At 43.2% G+C, this 21080-nt stretch overlaps 2 protein-coding genes across 2 annotated transcripts in view; both read left to right on the top strand.

Annotated features, from left to right (window-relative positions):
* The window catches only part of adcy8 (adenylate cyclase 8 (brain)), a gene marked incomplete at both ends in the record, with an annotated part of 163557 nt that extends 144843 nt beyond the window's left edge, over nt 1–18714 (top strand). Inside the window, 5 exons of the mRNA XM_084057993.1 lie at nt 5478–5624; nt 14198–14290; nt 16207–16321; nt 16929–17053; nt 18232–18714. Coding sequence (XP_083914119.1) covers nt 5478–5624; nt 14198–14290; nt 16207–16321; nt 16929–17053; nt 18232–18714 — 963 coding nt within the window. The remainder of the gene's footprint in view (nt 1–5477; nt 5625–14197; nt 14291–16206; nt 16322–16928; nt 17054–18231) is intronic.
* Nucleotides 7591–9678, top strand: LOC311044641 (dynamin-1-like protein; the record flags this gene model as incomplete). Its single annotated transcript, XM_084056352.1, has 1 exon — nt 7591–9678. The coding sequence occupies one exon, from the start codon at nt 7591–7593 to the stop codon at nt 9676–9678; it is 2088 nt and encodes a 695-aa protein (XP_083912478.1).
* Nucleotides 18715–21080: the final 2366 nt, after the last annotated feature.

Below are 21080 nucleotides of genomic sequence, written 5' to 3'. Positions count from 1 at the left end.
ACACACAGTCACACACGCACAGAGGAGTCAAATATGCCTCATTGTCCGTGGACCCGCTCGGCCTCATTATCGACTCCTTCCATCTCCTTCCATCCTGCTTCAACAATAAGGCCGACACACAGAGCGACCATGCATTATGAATGTACTGCTGGAGTGTAATCTAAGTACATTTACTTATGCGCTGTATTACTTCACCAATTGAACCCCATGCAACAGTGAAAGCTTTCCCCACACGTATAGAGTCCTGAGGGATTCTTTTACTTTGTCCATTATTTGACATAATAACTAGCGGGGTATACTTCTACCCCGCTAGTAAATATTGTACCTATATATATATATATATATATATATATATATATATATATATATATATATATATATATATATATATATATATATATATATATATATATATATATATATATATATAATTATCCTGAATAATTACATTTTCAGGATTTTAACAGAGTATTTTTCTACCTTGTGGTATTGATACAGTACTTTTACTTGTATAAAAATCTGAGTACTTTTTTTTCCACCACTGCTTTCATCCCTGCTTCAACAATAAGGACAGAGAAGCCATGCATTATGAATGCAGAGACCTGATGCACCCTGATGCTAATTAGAACTAATAGTGTAAGACAGAGGTGGAAAGTAACCACGTACATTTACTCAAGTACTGTACTTCTATACAATGTTGAGGTATTTTTTACTTTACCGGAGTATTTCCAATTTTCAGTGCTTTCACTTCTACTCCACTACATCTTAGAGACAGATATTTTACGTTTACTCCTCTCCAATTATTTGAAAACTTTAGTTACTAGTTACTTTGTAGATTTTAATTATTATTACAAATCATACATTAAACACGTCAGCTCTGTATACATTTCGTCCATTTGAACATAGCCGATCTAATTTACAAGCTCACAATGCGTTGTGATGCGACACATTATGAGCTTGTAGATTTGGTATTTTCAACGGATTTTTGTACATTTGAAAACTTTCATTCTTCTTCTTCATAATGAGTACTTTCTACTTTTGGTACTTCATACTTTACATTTTGATACCAATACTTTTGTACTTTTACTTGTAACAGAGTATTTCTACATTGCAGTGTCAGGTAAAGAATGTGAGTAGTTTTTCCACCACTGGTGATATGTATTTTGGCCAGTATTTTGTGCCAGGGATTGTCTAGGAATCCGTGCTAGTGTGGGGGGCTCCTTTTCATAATGTTTCACAAATTGCACATTAGGACTTGGCCATGCAAACATTTTCAGTCGTGAGATTTTATTTTTGCTTTAGTCCATGAAAATGAATACTCAAGTAAAGTTGTAAAAATGTTACTTAACTAAAGGACAACTTCACCCATTTTCAACCTGTTTTCATATAATTGGTCCTCACTAATGCTCATTATAATATGGTACCATTTTTGTCTACTCACTCTGTGACTCAGAGTAGGGCTGTGGACAGTTCCTAAACCCGTCTACCAGTGACATCATCGAAGGGGAATCCAAGCTAATAGAGACTGCAGGCTTTCTATTCCTGGAAAGTTAGCATGCTATACCTATAATGGAAGCCATTGTTCTCGCGTTAATAAAAAAAAGAAAAAATGCCTAACGATGATGGTAGGCCGGTTTCTGAAGTGTCCACCGCCCTTTATTTTACCATTTTATCATGAACATTAGTGAGGACTAGGATTAGTGAAGAAGATAGGTTGAAATTGGTTAAGTCGTCCTTTAACCCAGAAAGGACGACTTAACCAATTAAGTGCCACCAGACCTGGAACGCATCTGTGTTTTTGATTTGATCTAAAAAGCATTATTTATTTACACTTTGGCTATTCAAAAATAGCAGATCTACAAGCTCATCGCGCGGCACCGAGTCCGCGCTATGAGATTGTGGATCTGCTATTTTTGAGAAATCGTGAAAATGTGTGCAATTCTTTGAAAATATATATTTTTAAAGCAAACATTAAGTAACTCAAACCTTTGCTTCTGGGGGGTCCCTGGAACAAAATATTTTGAGATGGGGGTCCGGGACCAAATACCTATACATTTTGGCGTCCTTGACATGAAAAAGATTGAGAACCACTGACATATACTGTACATACGTTTTTTTCAAAAAACAGTTAGGATTTAGAAGACATTTTGTAGAATCGGCCTCAGATCTTAATGGGTTAAGTACAGTACTTGGAGTAAATGTACTTCCATTACACCACTGATTAAAACCATTAGGAATGCAGACAGAAGGACACCACACATCAACCCTGCTCTGCTCCCAGAAGCCTTTTCCCTGCCGCTAATTAAAACCTGGTGATTAATTAAAAATGCATCCATTAAGGACAGGACAGGCTTCCATTATTCATCAGCCTGTTTATTGTGGTGTGATCTAGATGCAGCGTTCGACGCCATAAACAATAAGGTTATTAATAGAGCCTTTAACCTTCCCGACAGCATTTGAATCATGAATCAAGAGGGGCGCGCGTGTCGCCGGTCGTGACAAATAAGTACGGTGCATCTTTGAGTATCTGTACTTTATTTGGGTTATTTGTTTTCTTGGAAACTTTCACTCCACTAAATTTCAAAGACAAATAATGTACTTTTGACGCCATTACATATCTAGGAATGAACTAAAAAATAAAGTATTTTTTGTACATTTAATGTACAAAAAATACATCATGAATTAACCACCTAAAGGAGTAGTTCACCCAATGAATTACTTATTTTCAATCAATTACACACCCCATGAAACAGGAATGCGACAAAAACAAAATATTCATGAATTCAATGAGACAATAATTTGATGATAATAATAAAGATCCTTGTGTATCCGGTAGGAGACACAAAGGAGACTCTTTGTGTCTCCGACCGATAGACCGCCGGTAATCAGATTATTGGCGTAGGAATGCGACAAAAACAAAAAAAATCACCATTAACTCAAGGCTTCATGGGGTGTGCAATTGATAGGAAATAAGCATTTTTTTGGGGTGAACTGCTCCTTTAAGCTCTATTTCAAAAATAGTGAAGATACAAGCTACAAGTTTACATTGCGTAGCATCGCTAGCCGTTTTGAGCTATAAAGGCATGCACTTTTGAATACTTCAGTATTCTGAAAATCAGGTATTCCAGTACTTTAACTCGAGTAACGCATGTGACATGTAAGTGTCACGCCACAGTGATCAACAGGTTTCATATAGTTTCATAGAACTAGGATGGGTTGAATGCCGAGGACAAATTTCACCGCGGGGTCTGTATTATTATTAATCCATTACGACTGGCAACGCATCTGTGTAACCACTTTAACCATTATTTTTAGGGCCGGGACTTTATCGCGTTAAATTAGATCAATTAATTACAGAAAAATTATCGCGTTAAAAAAATTAACGCATTTTAATCGCACCTATTTTTGCACCGCGGAACGTTTCTCACTGGACGAGTTTCAGACGGACCGTTTATAGCAGCGCACCAACAGACGGTAATTCTCACTTCTCAGGCATGACAGACAACAACAAAGTCTACTGCAGCCAGCCAGCACAGTGCATGAAAACATGATGCCTGCTTGATAATGTTGGCTGGGCAAGTCAGAATCTGTAATGGAAGCCCCCGCCTACGCGCGCGTTGGGGGGGTGCGCTGGTGGGGGGGGTTCCACGAGGCGGTGCGGATCACATGCGTGCGATTTTAATTCATAATAATTAATGAATCTACTATAAACAACAGTAACAACACTCTACCAGCCTCCAGTGGTGGAAAATTGCTGATCTACAAGCTCACAATGCCTTGCGCTTGTAGATCTGCTATTTTCACATGGCTGTAATGTTTTATAATAATAATCGAAATCTACAAAGTAACTAGTAACTGTTTTTCAAGTTTTCAAATAATTGTAGTGGAGCAAAAGTACAATATTTGCCTCTGAGATATAGTGGAGTTACTGGAGTAGAAATAAAAGTATTAAAAATTGGAAATACTCTAGAGTCAAGTGCAAATACCTAAAAATTGTACTTAAGTACAGTTCTTGAGTACATGTACTTAAAGACGTATGCCAAAATCCATTTCAAAAAATTGCTTTTCACTGTTCTCAGGTCAAATATTGATATGCGATTAAAATGCGATTAATTGCGATTAATTAATTACAAAGCCTCTAATTAATTAGATAATTTTTTTTAATCGAGTCCCAGCCCTAATTATTTTACACTTTGGCTATTCAAAAATAGCAGATCCACAAGCTCATAGCATGGCTATGAGCTTGTAGATCTGCTATTTTTGGAAAATCGTGAAAATTTGTGCAAATCTTTGAATATATATATATTTTTTTTTTAACTCAAATCTTTGCTTCTGGGGGGTCCCTGAGATGGGCGTCCGCGGCCAAATACATATCATTTTGGGGCACCTTGACATGAAAAAAGCAGGTTGAGCAGGTTGGTGCCTTGCATGGTTTCCTTCGGCCATTGGTGTGTGAATGAGTGAATGTAATGCACATTGTGAAGCGCTTTGGATAACGGTGCTACAGTATGCAAATGGCCCGTTTACAACAAACGAGAGTCAGTTTAAACCAGGGGTTCTCAAAGTGGGGTCCGGGGACCCTCAGGGTTCCTAGAGGGGGTTATAAATGGACCCTTACAGGTATGTAACTCTGAGAGTTTACACACGGAACCGAATGGACCCTCGCGACCCTCCATTTGGTTCCGTTTGCACACTCACAGTCATGGGAGTCCTTGAAATGAAACATTTTGGGAAGCACTGGCTTTAGACACTTGAAAGGATGTCTAAACCTCTGTGAAACCTCTCCTTACGGGTATGTGCAGACACGGGGAGAGGAGGATAATCCTGAGTGGATCTGATGCTGGTGTTAATGAGAGTTCAGTCTCAGGACACTGAACTCTCAGTTGTACCCATGAAACTGTTTCACCAGTTGTGTGTGTGTGTGTGTGTGTGTGTGTGTGTGTGTGTGTGTGTGTGTGTGTGTGTGTGTGTGTGTGTGTGTGTGTGTGTGTGTGTGTGTGTGTGTGCGCGCGCGCGCGTGCTGTGTAGTGTGACATCACTGCCACCCAGTGGTGATAACGCCAACATGCAACTGCTCAAACTTTTCTCTGCTGCACTATATAGGCTGACTGTGGTTCCCTTTTTCCAGAAGGAGGCATTCCCGTTTTCTGTTCAGCTTCTCATAGCTATTTGATAGACTCAGCGGATTTGAACCAGAAACACATGAATTTCCTTCCCCAATCACTCAAAACAGTGACTTGCACAATGACACTTTGACTAGAGTCTCTCTTCTCTCTCTCTCTCTCTCTCTCTCTCTCTCTCTCTCTCTCTCTCTCTCTCTCTCTCTCTCTCTCTCTCTCTCTCTCTCTATATATATATATATAATATTATATGTATATACTTTTTGATGCCGTAGAAACCACCTTCTTTTCTTTCAGTTCATTAACAGCCATCTCTCTCTCTCTCTCTCTCTCTCTCTCTCTCTCTCTCATATATAGGAGTTATATTCTCAGTCCTATGACGCGGTGGGGGTGATGTTCGCCAGCATCCCGGGGTTCGCAGACTTCTACTCGCAGACGGAGATGAACAACCAGGGCGTTGAGTGCCTCCGCCTCCTCAATGAGATCATCGCTGACTTCGATGAGGTCAGAAACTCTCGCAGTGCACATACACACCTGCTTCTGAACATAGTTTTGGGGGATTTTCTGCCTTTAGTTCGAGATTGACAGGAAACAGGGGAGAGAGTAGGGGAGTGACACGCAGCAAAGGTCCGACGGGCTCGGGAATCGAACCCAGGACACAGACTATCAAGAGTCTAGAGCAAAAACGAATGCGCACTACAGTGCACAACACATCATTGCTGGGTCTCAAGGGGAACACATTTATGTTATGGCTAAATGCAGAGGGAGCGTGATTTCAAAACGTCGTGCCTTACAAGCCTATGCATGATGACTCTATTTGAGCAGTCAAGCCCAGTGTGTCTCTGTCCGTGGTGCTGGAATGATTGTATTTCTGACTCTCTAAGACAGGGGTTTTTCAGGCAAAGGACCCCTTAACTGAGCGGGAGCTTAAGCAGGGACCCCCACTTTTCTGTTTGATATGTTGGATTCATGTTCATGTGTATTTTCAGACATTTAACCACTTTAAACCTTCAATACTTAGTATATTTGACCTTTGGCTGTGCACATGGTCTACACCAAACCTCTTCACTGAAAATAGCGGATCTACAAGCTCACAGCGTGTCACAGTGCGACAAAAGTGGTTAATGAAAAAAATATATATATATATTGTACAAAGATTTGGTGCCCCGTCTGTTATTCTGAGGACCCCCTAGGGGTCCCAGACCCCCTGTTTGAAGACCCACACTCTAGACAAAGTAAACGACAAATCAAAGTGCTGTGTATGACAGTCAGTGGAATCCAGGCTTTGCTTGCTGAACCCTGGACATCCATCAGGTTGAACATGTCCCCACATAAACACTTTGTTGGACCCAGACGCTGACAGTCCATTCATCAATCTGATCCCAAGCGAGGCGCTGCGTGTGCACGCACGCACGCGCGTGTGTGTGTGTGTGTGTGTGTGTGTGTGTGTGTGTGTGTGTGTGTGTGTGTGTGTGTCTGTCAGACCGCCTGTAGACCAACACAAATTGGTTTAAACAGAGTTAACAGCCTTGACAGTTTAGAATGACATTCTTTGAGGAAACCCATGAATTTATGAGCCCATTTGTAATGGTCTATTGCACTGGTTCTCAACTTGAGGTCCAGGGACCAAACAGAGGTCCAAATGGATCCTTTCCGAGGTACACTTCTCTGTAACTCAGAGAGTGCACCAATGTACCAGTGTCTACCTTAGGGCGTGTTCCCAGACAGAAAAAGACAATTCTATTCTTGTCGGAGGGACAGTGTGGTTCGGAACACACTGCCCCTAGAGGCTTGGAGCCCAGCTGCTCTCCATGCACTTGTTCAGAGGTGACATTGATGTTTTCAAAACTCACACTTCAGGGAGAAATTGAGAACAGAAAGTATCGTTGGATGTCATGGAGGCTCATTTCTCCATTCCCATCATTCATTCCTGTTCCTATTCATAATGTGAGGTCATTGATTGTTTAGTGCACAAGAGGAAGTTCCTCTCACTCGTGTTTTCACACACTTGAGTCTAGTCTACAGGCTTCATAGGGGGACTTTAATTCCTGACCAATTTTGTAATAAGAAGGATTGTTCTTCCCCTTTGTCATTTTGTATGTGCTTTTCTGGTTGTATTAAAGAATGGAATGTTTTTGTCCATTTATTAATATTAATATAGACAGACAGACAGACAGACAGACAGACAAAAATCCCTTCCTTCGGCATGGCAGAGATAAAAACAAAGCGGTGCCTAATAACGGCATGGCCGTGGCTTCCCTATCTGACGTCAGTACTTGGAGGCCAGTCTGGAGCCATAGAGAAGTCCATATTTGGCCAGATATGTGATGACGTAATGAACTCCATATGTATTTGGGCAAAACCTGGGGGGACCTTCATACATAAGGAGTGGGAAGTAGAAAATGTCTGCCAATGCGTAGTGGGTAGTTTGAAGCAGACATTTTGAAGCGTACCTATGTCATTCTCAACTATGGAAGCCCTCATACCCGTCATAAACAAACTCCAGGATGTCTTCCATACAGTCGGTACAGATGTCATACAGCTCCCGCAGATTGCTGTTGTTGGATCTCAGAGCAGTGGGAAGAGTTCTGTACTGGAGAGCCTGGTGGGTAGAGACCTGCTGCCACGTGGGGTTGGCATCGTCACGCGTAGGCCCCTCATCCTCCAGCTGATACACGTCGGCCCTGAGGACCCCCGCATGAAGACGATTGAGGGGAAGGACATCAATAGCGAGGAATGGGGTGAATTCCACCACAAGAAAACAGAGATCTACACAGACTTTGACGAGATCAGGCGAGAAATCGAAGCGGAAACCGAACGGGTGTCGGGAAGCAACAGAGGAATCAGCGACGAGCCCATTCACCTGAAGATCGTCTCGCCGAAAGTGGTGAACCTGACGTTGCTGGATCTGCCGGGGCTTACCAAGGTCCCGGTGGGAGACCAACCCCAAGACATCGAGATCCAGATCCGAGAGCTCATCCTTAAGTACATCTCCAACCCCAACTGCATCATCCTGGCTGTCACCCCCGCCAACACGGACATGGCCACCTCCGAGGCGCTCAAGGTGGCCCGTGACGTCGACCCAGACGGCAGGAGGACGTTAGCAGTGGTCACCAAACTCGATCTGATGGACGCCGGCACGGACGCCATTGACATCCTGATGGGGAGGGTCATCCCCGTCAAACTGGGCCTCATCGGTGTGGTCAACAGGAGTCAGCGGGACATCCAAAACAAGAAATCGGTCTCGGATTCAATTCAGGATGAACTCGCCTTCCTACAGAAGAAGTACCCCTCCCTTGCGAACAGAAACGGAACCAAATACCTGGCCAAAGCGTTGAATCGGTTGCTCATGCACCACATTAGAGATTGTCTCCCCGAGCTGAAGACTCGACTCAACATGCAGAAGGTGCACTATCAGTCCCTACTGAGCAGCTACGGGGAACCGATAGAGGACAAGAGCGCCACCCTGCTTCAACTCATCACTAAGTTCTCCGCAGAGTACTGCCATACGATCGAGGGCACGGCCAAGTACATCGAGACGACCGAACTGTGCGGTGGAGCGAGGATCTGTTACATCTTTCACGAGACGTTCGGTCGCACGCTGGAGTGCGTAGACCCGCTGGGCGGTCTGACGACGATAGACGTGCTCACGGCGATCAGAAACGCGACAGGTCCGAGGCCGGCTTTGTTCGTCCCCGAAGTGTCGTTTGAGCTGCTGGTGAAGAGACAGGTGAAACGCCTGGAAGAGCCCAGCCTGCGCTGTGTGGAACTGGTGCACGAGGAGATGCAGAGGATCATCCAGCACTGCAGCAACTACAGCACGCAGGAGTGGCTGAGGTTCCCCAAGCTCCACGACGCCATCGTAGAAGTGGTCACCTCCCTGCTCAGGAAAAGACTGCCAGTCACCAACGACATGGTCAACAACCTGATCGCCATCGAGCTCGCCTACATCAACACCAAGCATCCGGATTTTGCAGATGCCTGCGGCGTCATGCACAACAACATAGAAGAGCAGCGACACAACCAACCCAGAGAGACTTCCTTCACTGTACCCAATGAAAAGGCAGGAGGAAAAGAGGACGGAACTGGAGAAGGAACAGGAGGCTCCCAAAGCGGCTCCGTCAGCGAACAGGCGGATGGACGCGTCGGGAGCTGGAGGGGCATGCTGAAGACGATGCAGGACGGCACGCCTGTAGACAAGACAAGTATGTGCCGTGCTGTCAACCTCCTGCAAGTGCCGGTTCCGGTCAAGCTGTCCGCTCGGGAGCTGAGGGACTGCGAGGTGATTGAGAGGCTCATCAAGTCCTACTTCCTCATTGTGCGTAAAAACATCCAGGACACCGTGCCCAAGGCGGTGATGCACTTCCTGGTCAACCACGCGAAGGACCAGCTGCAGAGCGAGCTGGTGGGTCAGCTGTACAAGTCGGACAAGCTGGACGACCTCCTGACGGAGTCGGACGACATGGCCCGCAAACGCAGCGAGGCCGAGGACATGGTCAGGGCACTGCAGAAAGACGGTCAGATGATAGCGGAGATTAGGGAAACTAATTTATGGTGAAGGACCTGGGACAGGCGAACAAGATCATCTTCAGTGAAGATGATCTTGTTCGCCTGTCCCAGGCCCCTCCTACATGTACCCTACGAGACCAAATAAACAACAATATGGACTGGTATCAATATGTGTATTATGGAACAAGGGAACCAGGAGACCTGGTACTGCCAGACCCCTAGTGGTTGAAATCTGAATGGCCGGGCTTCGCATGACGTGTGTCCCTTCTATGTCCCTTCTATGACGAAAGGGGGACAGACTTTTTTGGCTGGGGCCGGGGGACAAAGTGACCATGCCCATGTATGGAGAAAACAGATACAAAGCCTCATGTAAGCCGACCCCTTGGGTCTGGCAAATATAGTTGCATAATATGGAATTGAATTACATGAAAGCCAGGACATTAATACCACGGCCTCAGCTGTCTTGCATAGCACATGCACCACCTACTAGGTTAATATAGCTTTCATATGTACGTAAATGATAATTATAAAATAAAAACACATTCTAAAAAGAGGTATAGCTAACTTGCTTCACATATATCTATGATGTTTGACCAGCAAGCACATCATTGGCAATAAACTCACAGATAACCACATTAAAACAATAATAAAGGTCTTCACATTCATATGTTGTTGTCAAACAAACACTATGGATGGTGAATTCAATTACAAGGGGTTGATGATAGATGGTGGATTTCACTTCCTACCTTGCAGAAGAAATCAAAGTTTGGACTTAAAATGACCCCGAACTTCATGCACCTTGGGTGCACAATACATCACAGAGGATCTGACTTGGAGTACGCCATGGCATACTCCACATTCGGCCCCAACTTGCAAGTCTGCGTTGGGGTTTGCACACAGAGACCGTGGGAAAGAACGAGAGACGATGTCCGCACCACCTCAGTGCCGCTGTAGAAATTCAAGATCTCAGAGAAGGGTCCTGAGAGCCTTCTACTCCGCTAGCTGCTCCAAAGAGCATCTTCACAAGGAGCTCCCTCCCGTCTCTACAGGACTTGGGGAAGGGATAAGAGATCAAATGTGGACCTATCAAATGTGTTGTGCAGGCGTCCAGTATGAACAAACGCAAAGGCGCCAGATGTCGTTCCTGCCAAGAGCATACAAGCTTTACCAGAACTAATAGAACCTTTTTTATTATTATTGTTTTGATTGGTTTGATGATTTGTTTTTTTTATGTTATCTTAGCGCGGTCCTCGTGAATCTGTAAGAAAGATAATAATTCATACTGTTATTCAATAATGTTTTCTAATAAAACTTTAACTTTTATTTATTTTTTAACAATAGAGGTCGTCTTTCCACTGAGCCAATCAAACGAAGCTATAGGGAAAATAACCCCGAACAAGAAACAGATACACTCGGGACTACAGGGGTCCAGGTGGGATTTGAGTTGGGAGGCAACAGCTCATTCTAGGATTTTGGAGAGGAAGGGGAGATGGGACGGTATTTGTGGGGGTGGTGGGTGCAATTCCATATTTATTTTTTTTAATTATTTTTTTCCACTTCTTTTTTTAGAATTGGGTGACAAGCAGTGAACTTTACGGCAGGAGGCACAAGGCCAGTAGACAGTGGGGGGTTTTATCAATTCGACTTAAACGTTATTGTCACATCACAGGTTTAAAGTGTAAAACAGTAGGTGCCACACAAAAAGGCTTAAACACATGCAGACCACTTGGCAAAGTGTTTTGAGTGACACCTCTTCCTCATTGCTGTCTGAGGAAGTGTTACTCAAAATGCGTTGCCAAATAGCCTGCGTGTTTTAAGTTTTTTTCCTTCTTTTTTTCCCATCATAATACAGTGGTCTCCCTCATCTGTTGTGCAGTAAAATAGTGGGTGAAATATTTTTTTGCGGTTTTCAGGAAAAGGAAGAAGAATAAAATTAGAAGGAAAGAACGAGGAAACTGGATATGAGTGCAGTGAAATATACACATATATACAAGGAAGTCAGTTATGGAATAGTTAAAATAGCAGCAGGTATAGTAACAGGTACAGTATATACGTACATGATATAGTAGAAGATATAGTAACAGATATTGTTGCTGTCGGGCAGAAATCTCTTATTTACTTATATTATGTACTTAATTAACGCCCCAATTGATCATACTACAGTGTCACGCATCATCATGATTTGAGTGCACAGGGATCTAATTTTAAATAAGCCAAGTGCTTTTATGAGCGATCCACTTTAGATGACCTTGTATTGTACTTCCATGTACTGTTTCCATGTCTTTCTAAATAAAGTATTCAATCAATCAATCAAACGCAAAAGATCCACAAGCTCTAAACGTGTCGAGCTTGTAGATCTGCAACTTTTGCTATTTTTTTTATTTGAATCCTGAAAAGTAACAGACAGACGGTATACTTATACATGAGGTTTAAATAGCAGCAGATATAGTAACACGTAGGCTATAATACATGATGTTAGAATAGCACATGAGGTGCAACAATATAGTAACGGATACAGAACATACGTTGACCTTTTTTTGCATATGGTCTCATGTGTAGGTGAGAGCAGATCATTTAGCAGCACGTATACGACATGTCAATGTAAACATTTAGGTAGCAGTTAAAGAGTTTTAAGTTAATTTCCTTTGTAGCCATCACAGTGAAAAAAAATATGGCGGTGAACTTAAAGAAAGTCACTCTGTTCAGTTCAAGTAGAACATATTTTATTCCATAATAAAGTAAGGAAGTTTTGAAAAACGCAGGTGACAACGCGTTTTGGCCGTAGGCCTTCATCGGGGTCCTCTGTGTGGACTGCAGAGCAGCTGTTTGTAATTGTGTAATTATTATCATTATTAGTATATTATTGTAAGTACGCCCCCACGCAGTGCTTCATCGATTATCTGTTCATTATATACTGTAGGTATCAGTTCCAGTGCAGCAGCGGCAGAGTTGACAAAGCGCCGCGTCGTGAGCTTGTAGATCTGCTATTTTCTCTACTTCTAAAGCCTTTTTTAGTTGTATTTATGGAAATTATTACATGTTTTCATTTTATTTGTGAAATACTTTTGAAAAATGATGGAATAACCTTTTATTGATGAAAAGTTGTGACTTTTTTGTTTAAACTTTTAAACATCTTTCTAAATAATGTATATATATTTTTTTGTGTAGGAAACCGAAAAATGGAGATATTTACCTGCGATCCATAAAAATTGTTCCGTGACCCGAACATGGGTCCCGACCCACTGTTTGGGAAACACTGGTCTGTGTTGACAGCCTGGTGACAGGCGGGGGCTCAGTGCTTGGTTCTACCTTCTTGTTTGCACTGGTGGTGAAAGTACTCACCTTTGTTACTTAAGTAAAAGTATCAATACCGCAATGTAGAAATACTCAGTTACACCCTAAAAGTACAAAAGTAGACTAAAAGTATAAAAGTATTGTCATCAAAATATGCTTGTCTGTCACCCTGGTGCCCGTGATTAAAGACAAAGCTGGCAAGGTGGGGAGCTTGGACAATTACAGACCTATAGCTCTTGCTAGTGTAATGTCCAAGGTCCTGGAAAGAGTCCTATTAGATCGACTTTCTTCTTTTTTTTATACTACAGACAATCAGTATGGGTTTAAGGCAAAGCATGGTACTGATCTATGTATATATGCACTGAAAGAAGTCATTGAAAAATATAGAAGCCCGAATTCCTCTGTCTTAGTTGGTCTGGTTGATGCGTCACGTGCCTTTGACCGGGTCAACCACCAGAAACTGTTTTTAAAGCTGAAAGAAAGGGGAGTGCCTGATAGCATTACACGCATCTTGGCATACTGGTATGCTAACCAGAGCATGCAGGTCAGATGGGGTAGTGGGGTATCGGCTCCCTTTTCTGTCAGTAATGGGGTCCGGCAAGGGGGGTTACTCTCTCCAGCCCTGTCTCAGAACTCTATTATTGGATTATTGGTTAATCCCTGCCACAGTGTTACTCGATATCAGTCTCCTTTCTGGAAACACTGGTACGATTGCCTTATTTATAGCTGATGTTTTATGACTTTGTACTGTGTTTTATTTTTGTACTTTTATATGTTTTTTATGTGTCTTGTTCTTATTGGACCTTGTGTCTGCTAAATAAAGTTGATTGATTGATTGATACTTAAATACCAAAAGTAAAAGTATTCATTATGCAGAATGTCCCATTTTACATGTTCAATAGGCATAAAAACATTTTTGAAAATAGCAGATCTAGAAGCTTGTACATCTGTAAAAGTATTGAAAATCGGAAGTCCTCCAGTAAAGTAAAAATACCTAAAAATGCTACTTTAAGTACAGTACTTGAGTAAATGTACTTAAGTTACTCTCCATTACTGCTTGTTTGCTTGGATGTCTTCTGAACAAATGAAAAGTGACAGTTGAGACCTTTCCTCTGTTGCACTCATCGATTCGTCCTCGCGGCACAAATTGGTGTTTAATAGAAAGTGCATCCAGAAGCCCGGTGGTGACTGGTCGTCATCGTTACCACCCAAAATGAAGTGAATTAAGGGACTTAATGAAATCCTTTTTTTGTCCCTGTGTTGTTTTTCCATAGCTGCTGGGCGAGGATCGATTTCAGGACATCGAGAAGATCAAGACTATTGGAAGCACCTACATGGCTGTGTCTGGTCTGTCTCCTGAAAAACAGGTGAGACGTAGATACTAGTACAATTTACAATTAAGGCATTTAGCAGACGCTGTTAATCTAGAACGATTTACAGTAAGCAATTACAGTAAGCAAGGTAAACACGAGGCAATACAGCAAATGCATATTTTTAAAATCTATAATCTGTACATTGAAACTATACTCACTAAAGGATGCCAGGTCATTCAATGACCTGGCATCTGTCTACATAACATGCTATCTAAATTAGCCTTTGCATAAGCCGGCAAGGTCGTCAAGGCTAGGGCAAGTGCTACGGCAAGTGCTACGGGCTAAGGTGGGGTGTGAAGAGGTAGCCTGGAAACCAGACGGCCAGAGCTTTGAAAAAAAAGGAAATAGCCCTATCTACGCAGTGATATTGGTCTGGCCATGCCAGGCTAAGACACTAGTGCTGTGCTAAAGAAAATGATATGGCAATATTAGGCCTGTCACAATTAATGTACACAATGGCAAATGCACAATGGCCCTCATTTATCAAGCTTGTGCAGACCGAAAAACGGGCATACGGCGAGATCACAGTCACTTTCGGGATTTATCAAACTATCATGACTTTGACTTGAGTTGGTTTCAGGTCGTGTAGGCTTTGTAGGGTCTGTTCCATCGTAGACATGCAGTGCAGCATTGTCTAACAATTTGACAGGCATCTGGACATATGTATCCACTCAAAATGTATATCTAACACACTAATAAATAATCCCTGTAAAAATATTACATTTTATAAAGGCATACATGGACAAGTGACAAAAAAATCTAAATCAAGCAATGAAAACAATCTAACATTTTGCCTATTTGCAATGTTATACGTTAGGTGCTTAATCATTCCCCCATTTAAACAAGTGCTTTAACAGTGCGCATTTTCAGGAGTCAGGACCGCTGTAGTCTTTTCATGGACAGTGAGGTCTCCAAACGTATATACAGTAGCTACGTCCTCTGGAGTTATTTGCAACCTGGGTTAAGGATAAAAACCAGACGCTCCAAACCTGTGCCCAGCGCAGGTGATCTTCACGCTGTGGGTTTGGGCCACCAGGGCCTCAGTGGGAGATATAACCATCCCAGCACACGGTGTGTGTGTGTGTGTGTGTGTGTGTGTGTGTGTGTGTGTGTGTGTGTGTGTGTGTGTGTGTGTGTGTGTGTGTGTGTGTGTGTGTGTGTGTGTGTGTGTGTGTGTGTGTGTGTGTGTGTGTGTGTGTGTGTGTGTGTGTGTGAGAGAGAGAGAGAGAGTAAGAGAGAGGAGTCGGACGCGGAGTCGCCCTCGAGGTGGGCGGGGGAAACTTTCCACTTCGGAGAATTTGCTCTTTCTTATTGGCTTTCCATACTTTGCTTTTGAAACAGGGCGTTTCGAGAACATTTAAGGCGTGTCATTTAAATGACGGTCGGTTTCAGCCGTCAGATTTATCAAGCCTCAGACCATTTGGTCGATGGGATTGGTTGTGTACAATTGCTCTATAAATCACATGTGGACGTGGTTGTAAGCTGATTCCTGGGCTTGAATTTAAGCTGGTTGTCTACTTTTCATTGATAAATGAGGGCAAATCTAAGTAAGCTTTAGATGTCGTAATTAGTCGATTAGATTCCTTTGTTATTTTAGTATGCACAAAATAGTTTTTCTCCTACGAGACAATGAATAAATCAACAATTGTGGAATATTGATTGATTGAATACTTTATTAGTCAAACGAATTTAAACAGTACGGAGGTAAAACACTTGGGCTAAGAGGATAACACCAAAAAGTCCTTTCCATTGTGGTCCTATGTATTCAATTAATCAACACCTCTCTGATGACACTACAACACTGTCTGTATGTGTCTGTCTCTCTCTCTCTCTCTCTCTCTCTCTCTCTCTCTCTCTCTCTCTCTCTCTCTCTCTCTCTCTCTCTCTCTCTCTCTCTCTCCCCCTCCCAGCAATGTGAGGATAAGTGGGGTCATCTGTGTGCGTTGGCAGACTTTGCCATCGCCCTCAACGAGAGCATCCAGGAGATCAACAAGCACTCCTTCAACAACTTTGAGCTCAGAATCGGTGAGACGGCACACTTCCTGTTCTTACCACTTCCTCTTAGTTACCATTTATCAGTCATCTTCTGCTAGCTCATCAGTGGTTGAAAAAGTAACTTTATTTTATAGTAGCAATACTTCAATGTGCATTCCACATTTTACTGGAGTAAACCTGCCAAAGTATTAGCGTCAAAATATAGGTACCAAAAGTAAAAGTACTCAAAATGTCCCATTTATTTCACACTTTCCCACAGAAACGTGTCTAAATTGGGTTATTTGGTTAATGTATTGTATGTATAATTGCAGTGGAGTAAACAAAAAATGTTGACTCTGAGATGTAGTGGAGTACAAGTATAAAAGTATAGGGGGGCGCCGATGACCTAGCGGTTAAGGCGCATACCACATATAGGCTCTACGGCAGCCTGACAGCGAGTCGTGGGTTCGATTCCCGACCCTGTCACACTCTACTGTACTATCTAAATAAATGCAGGAAAGCCCCCAAAAATATCTTTAAAAAAGTATAGGGACAAAAATGGAAATACACAAATAAAGTAAAAAAGTAACTCAAAATTGTACTTAGTAAACAAAGGACTTGAATAAATGTACTTCTTTGTGGTTTCCATGGTTTCCAGGCATGGCCCATGGTTCAGTGGTTGCCGGGGTGATCGGTGCCAAGAAGCCGCAGTATGACATCTGGGGGAAGACGGTTAATCTGTCCAGCAGGATGGACAGCACCGGAGTCAGCGGAAAAATACAGGTTTCTGTCTCTAGTTTTTACAGTACCTTTCTTTTTTTTCCCTGTCTCTTTTTTTATTGCTTATCAAGTCAGGCATTTAGCAGACGTTCTTAATCCAGAGCAATTTACAGTAAGCAAGGTAAATACATACATCAAGTGCATAGTGACAGTCTAAACAGTTTAATGTTATTTACATTGAAACAATACAAACTATAGGATGCCAGGTCAACAAATGGACCTGGCATCTGTCTAGATCAGTGGTTCTCAACCTGTGGGTCGGGACCACCAGGGGGGGTCCCCACATGATTTTTTTTGTTGGGGGGGGGGGGGGTCCCCAGATGACAGTGAAGTGACAATTCAAGGACTTTTACGACCCTTAAAAAGACCATTACTGCATCAAAAGTAATCAACAAACTGTACTGTAAAAACTGGTCAAACATTGTCCAAATTGTCAAATAATATAAGAAAGAGGCCAACTTAAAAAAAAACGCTTCGCAACGCCACACATCCCCAATCCCATACATGTGCAGACTCTTAAATCTTCCACTGCCAGAGTAAATAAATACATATTAAGGACGCGGTGCAACGCGTTGTGAGCTTGTAGGTCAGCTATTCTCATAACATTTGAAATGGGGCTTAAATGGTTAATTCATGATATTGTTTTTTGTAAATTTGGGTCCCAAGGGTCCCTTCCTAGAAATGTAGTGGAGTCAAAAATACGATATTTCTATTTGAAACGTAGCGGCAGTTCTCAAGTAAATGTACATAGCTACTGTCCGCCACTGCTTACTAACTTCTTTGTCATTAACGTCCCACATTAATAATAACTTGAAGGTTTCATGACCTCAATTACACCCAACAGAACTGAACTTTACTGCTCATGTTTGAAACTCCACTATTCCTGGATATGTAAGATGTGACATAATAATCATCGTAGATTTAACCACTTAAACCCCAGCACCCGTATTGTGGGTAAAGCTTTCGCAGAAAATAGCAGACCGACACACAACACAACGCGAGCTTGTCGATCCGCTATTTTATGCGAAACCTTTCCCCACAATAACAGAAAACATAAAAGACACCGGTATAGAGCCCTGAGGGATTCCGCTCGACCATACAGGGTTTAAGTGGCTCTCATGGTTTAAGTGGAAGTGGCTAACTTCCCGGTACGCCCTCCCCCCCCCCCCCCCCCCCCGCAGGTGCCCGAGGAGACGTACCTCATCCTGAAGGAGCGCGGCTTCGCCTTCGAGTACCGCGGCGAGATCTACGTCAAGGGCATCAGCGAGCAGGAGGGCAAGATCCGCACGCACTTCCTGCTGGGCCGCGTGCAGCCCAACCCGCTGATGGCGCAGCCGCGGCGCGGTGCCGGCCAGTACTCGCTGGCCGCCGTGGTGCTGGGCCTGGTGCAGTCGCTCAACCGGCAGAAGCAGAAGCAGATCCTCAACGACAACAACAACTCCGCCGGAGGCATCATGAAGGCCCACCACCACCACCACCACCACTACAACCGCAGGACGTTACTGGCTCCGCCCACCAGCAGCAGCTCCGCCGAGGTTGTGGCGGGAGGGGGAGGGGGAGGAGGAGGGGGAGGGGCAGCGGGAGCGGGAGGGGGAGTGGGAGGTGTTGGTGGTGGAGGTGGACACCAAGGAGAAACAGTGGTGGATAAGACCGAACTGGCCTGAAGCGGAGAAAGGAAATGTTCGGAGAGGAGTTCGGAGAACCTGTCCGTCTTGTAGGACGTTGGTTTCTCGACGTTGGGGTCCGAGGACCACCAAGGGTCCAAATGGACTTTTTTTTACGGGTCTGTTACTCTGACACGTTTTACGGTGTAGATTGGGGTCACAAAGTAAAAAAAGAACAAAGAAGAAAAAAGAATAGAAAAAATGCGTGGCCTAATGCATATCACATATCACTGGAACATATATACCATACATATACTGAAACCCCAGTCTACACTGTGAAATCCTCAGTTTCTGATAGTGTACACAGACAGGGCTACAAATGTGTACACTCTCAGAATTACAGACCCGTAAGGGTCCATTCGGACCCCTGGCGGTCGCCGAACCGATTTTGAGAACGCCGACACACACAGGAGAAACACTGGTGGATAAGGCCGAACCGGCCTGAACACGAATGAAAGTTTGGAGAAGAGGTATAGCCCCGTCTGTGACCTCCCACTCAGCTGTAGCTCCGGGATGAGGTGCCGCTGTGTTAAGATCCTAATGAGGGTGGGACTGGCAAAAAAAATGCAACTCTTAACCACTTAAACCCCAGCATCCGTATTGTGGGGGAAATAGCAGATCGACAAGCTCACAACATGTTGCGACACGTTGCGAGTTTGTTGATCGGCTATTTTCAGCGAAAGCTTTCCCCACAATAACTGAAAAACTGAAAATACACTAGTATAGAGCCCTGAGGGACTCCGCTCAACCATATTTAAGTGGTTAAGGCAGCAACACACTGAAAGTGTCACGGACGCAAGTGTCACTGACGCTTGTCAAGACATAAAAAGAGGTCACCTTTCTGAGTTGCTCCAACCCATCTCAGATGTTCTTTGCCGCACGTCGACACTCCAAAATAGAAGCGAACTCTGAGAGACGTGCCAACAGGTTTTGACGTATCCACGTGACGCCTCCAGTGTGGCTGCAGCTGTTATACGCAATGTTGGATAATGTTGTAAGCAATGGAGCACCGAAAAGGCTAGAGGCCGCTATCCCTCTGACTCACACAGGGTTACCGGAGTTATTATTTTCCATTGGATCCCTAATATGGGAATATTGGAATAGGCTCTATGCACAGCAGCCATATTGTAAGACATTCACAGGTGTTACCAATGATACTAATGAAGGCTCTGTTCCATTCTGGTCAGACGGAGTCAGGGTGCTGATATTGTGCATGTTGGCTCACTGGAAACACTCCCAAATGGCCCTTTACGGGTGTGTAACTCTGAGAGTGTACAAATGGAACCAAATGGACCCCTACGGGTCCATTTGGTTCCATTTGTACACTCTCAGAGTTATGGGGGTCGTGGAAAACTGAAATTCAAAAATCTGAGAACTACTGTGCAACACTAAATGGAACAGAGCCTTCATTAGTATCACTGGTAACACCTGTGAAGGAAGCGATAATATGGCTGCTGTGCATAGAGCCTATTCCCAGATTCCCAGAAATCTTAGATTGTGTTCCAAAAATAAACAAATGAGCCCCGGCGATTTTACTCATATGGACATGAAGCATCAACTGATGTTAAAAAAGTACAAATGTATCCAAAGAGTAAGACCAAAAAAAAAAGATCTCCAAACACAGACGTTATCAAATGTAACTCAATAACATAAACGACACATTGTCACATACCTGACGATATTTCCGGGCTCATTTTGTTTATTTTATTATTTATTTATGTACCAGGGACAGTGCATATTAATCAACATGATCAGTTTTCCTGAGCAGGCTGTTAAAAAGTGGTTACATAGCTATCCATACAAAAACAGACATATCAACACAGTACAAGACAAGCAAACATAGTACAGGAGACACAACAATTACAGTAAAATATGAAATGTTTGGAAACCATTTCTTATATGCAATACGCAATGTATGATTTCCAAATGGGAATTCCAATAGAAAACATTACTCTGTGACCAAGGGGTAGCGTGAGAGAGACGTCAGGACTTCGGTACTCTATGTTTGATAACGTTGTAAACAACGTTTGATAGCGCTTGATTCTGATGCTTGCAGTGTGTCAGGATCTTTACCTTTTTTCTGAACGTGGTGTAACAAATGTTAAGGTAGACACGGTATGCTACGGACGTCTGTAGTTCATACAGAGTGGAAACAAAACATATCGGCAGGTTGAAACCTTTTAAATCGGGTATTGCCAGCCTGCAGTGCATTTTTAACATGGAGGTGCGTTCTGAACTACCTACACATTTTGCATACGATGTTTCGAAAAGGTAAGAAATTGACATTTTCACTGGTCCCACCCTCAGCTGGATCTTAAAGGTCTACTCCACCAAGAAATATGTTTTTGTGTGTGTGTGTGTGTGTC

This window comes from Gymnoscopelus microlampas, assembly GCF_963454915.1.
Source record: "Gymnoscopelus microlampas genome assembly, chromosome: 5".
Lineage (NCBI taxonomy): Eukaryota > Metazoa > Chordata > Actinopteri > Myctophiformes > Myctophidae > Gymnoscopelus > Gymnoscopelus microlampas.
Note: the sequence above shows the minus strand (reverse complement) of the source record. Positions and strands in the feature narration are given on the sequence as shown.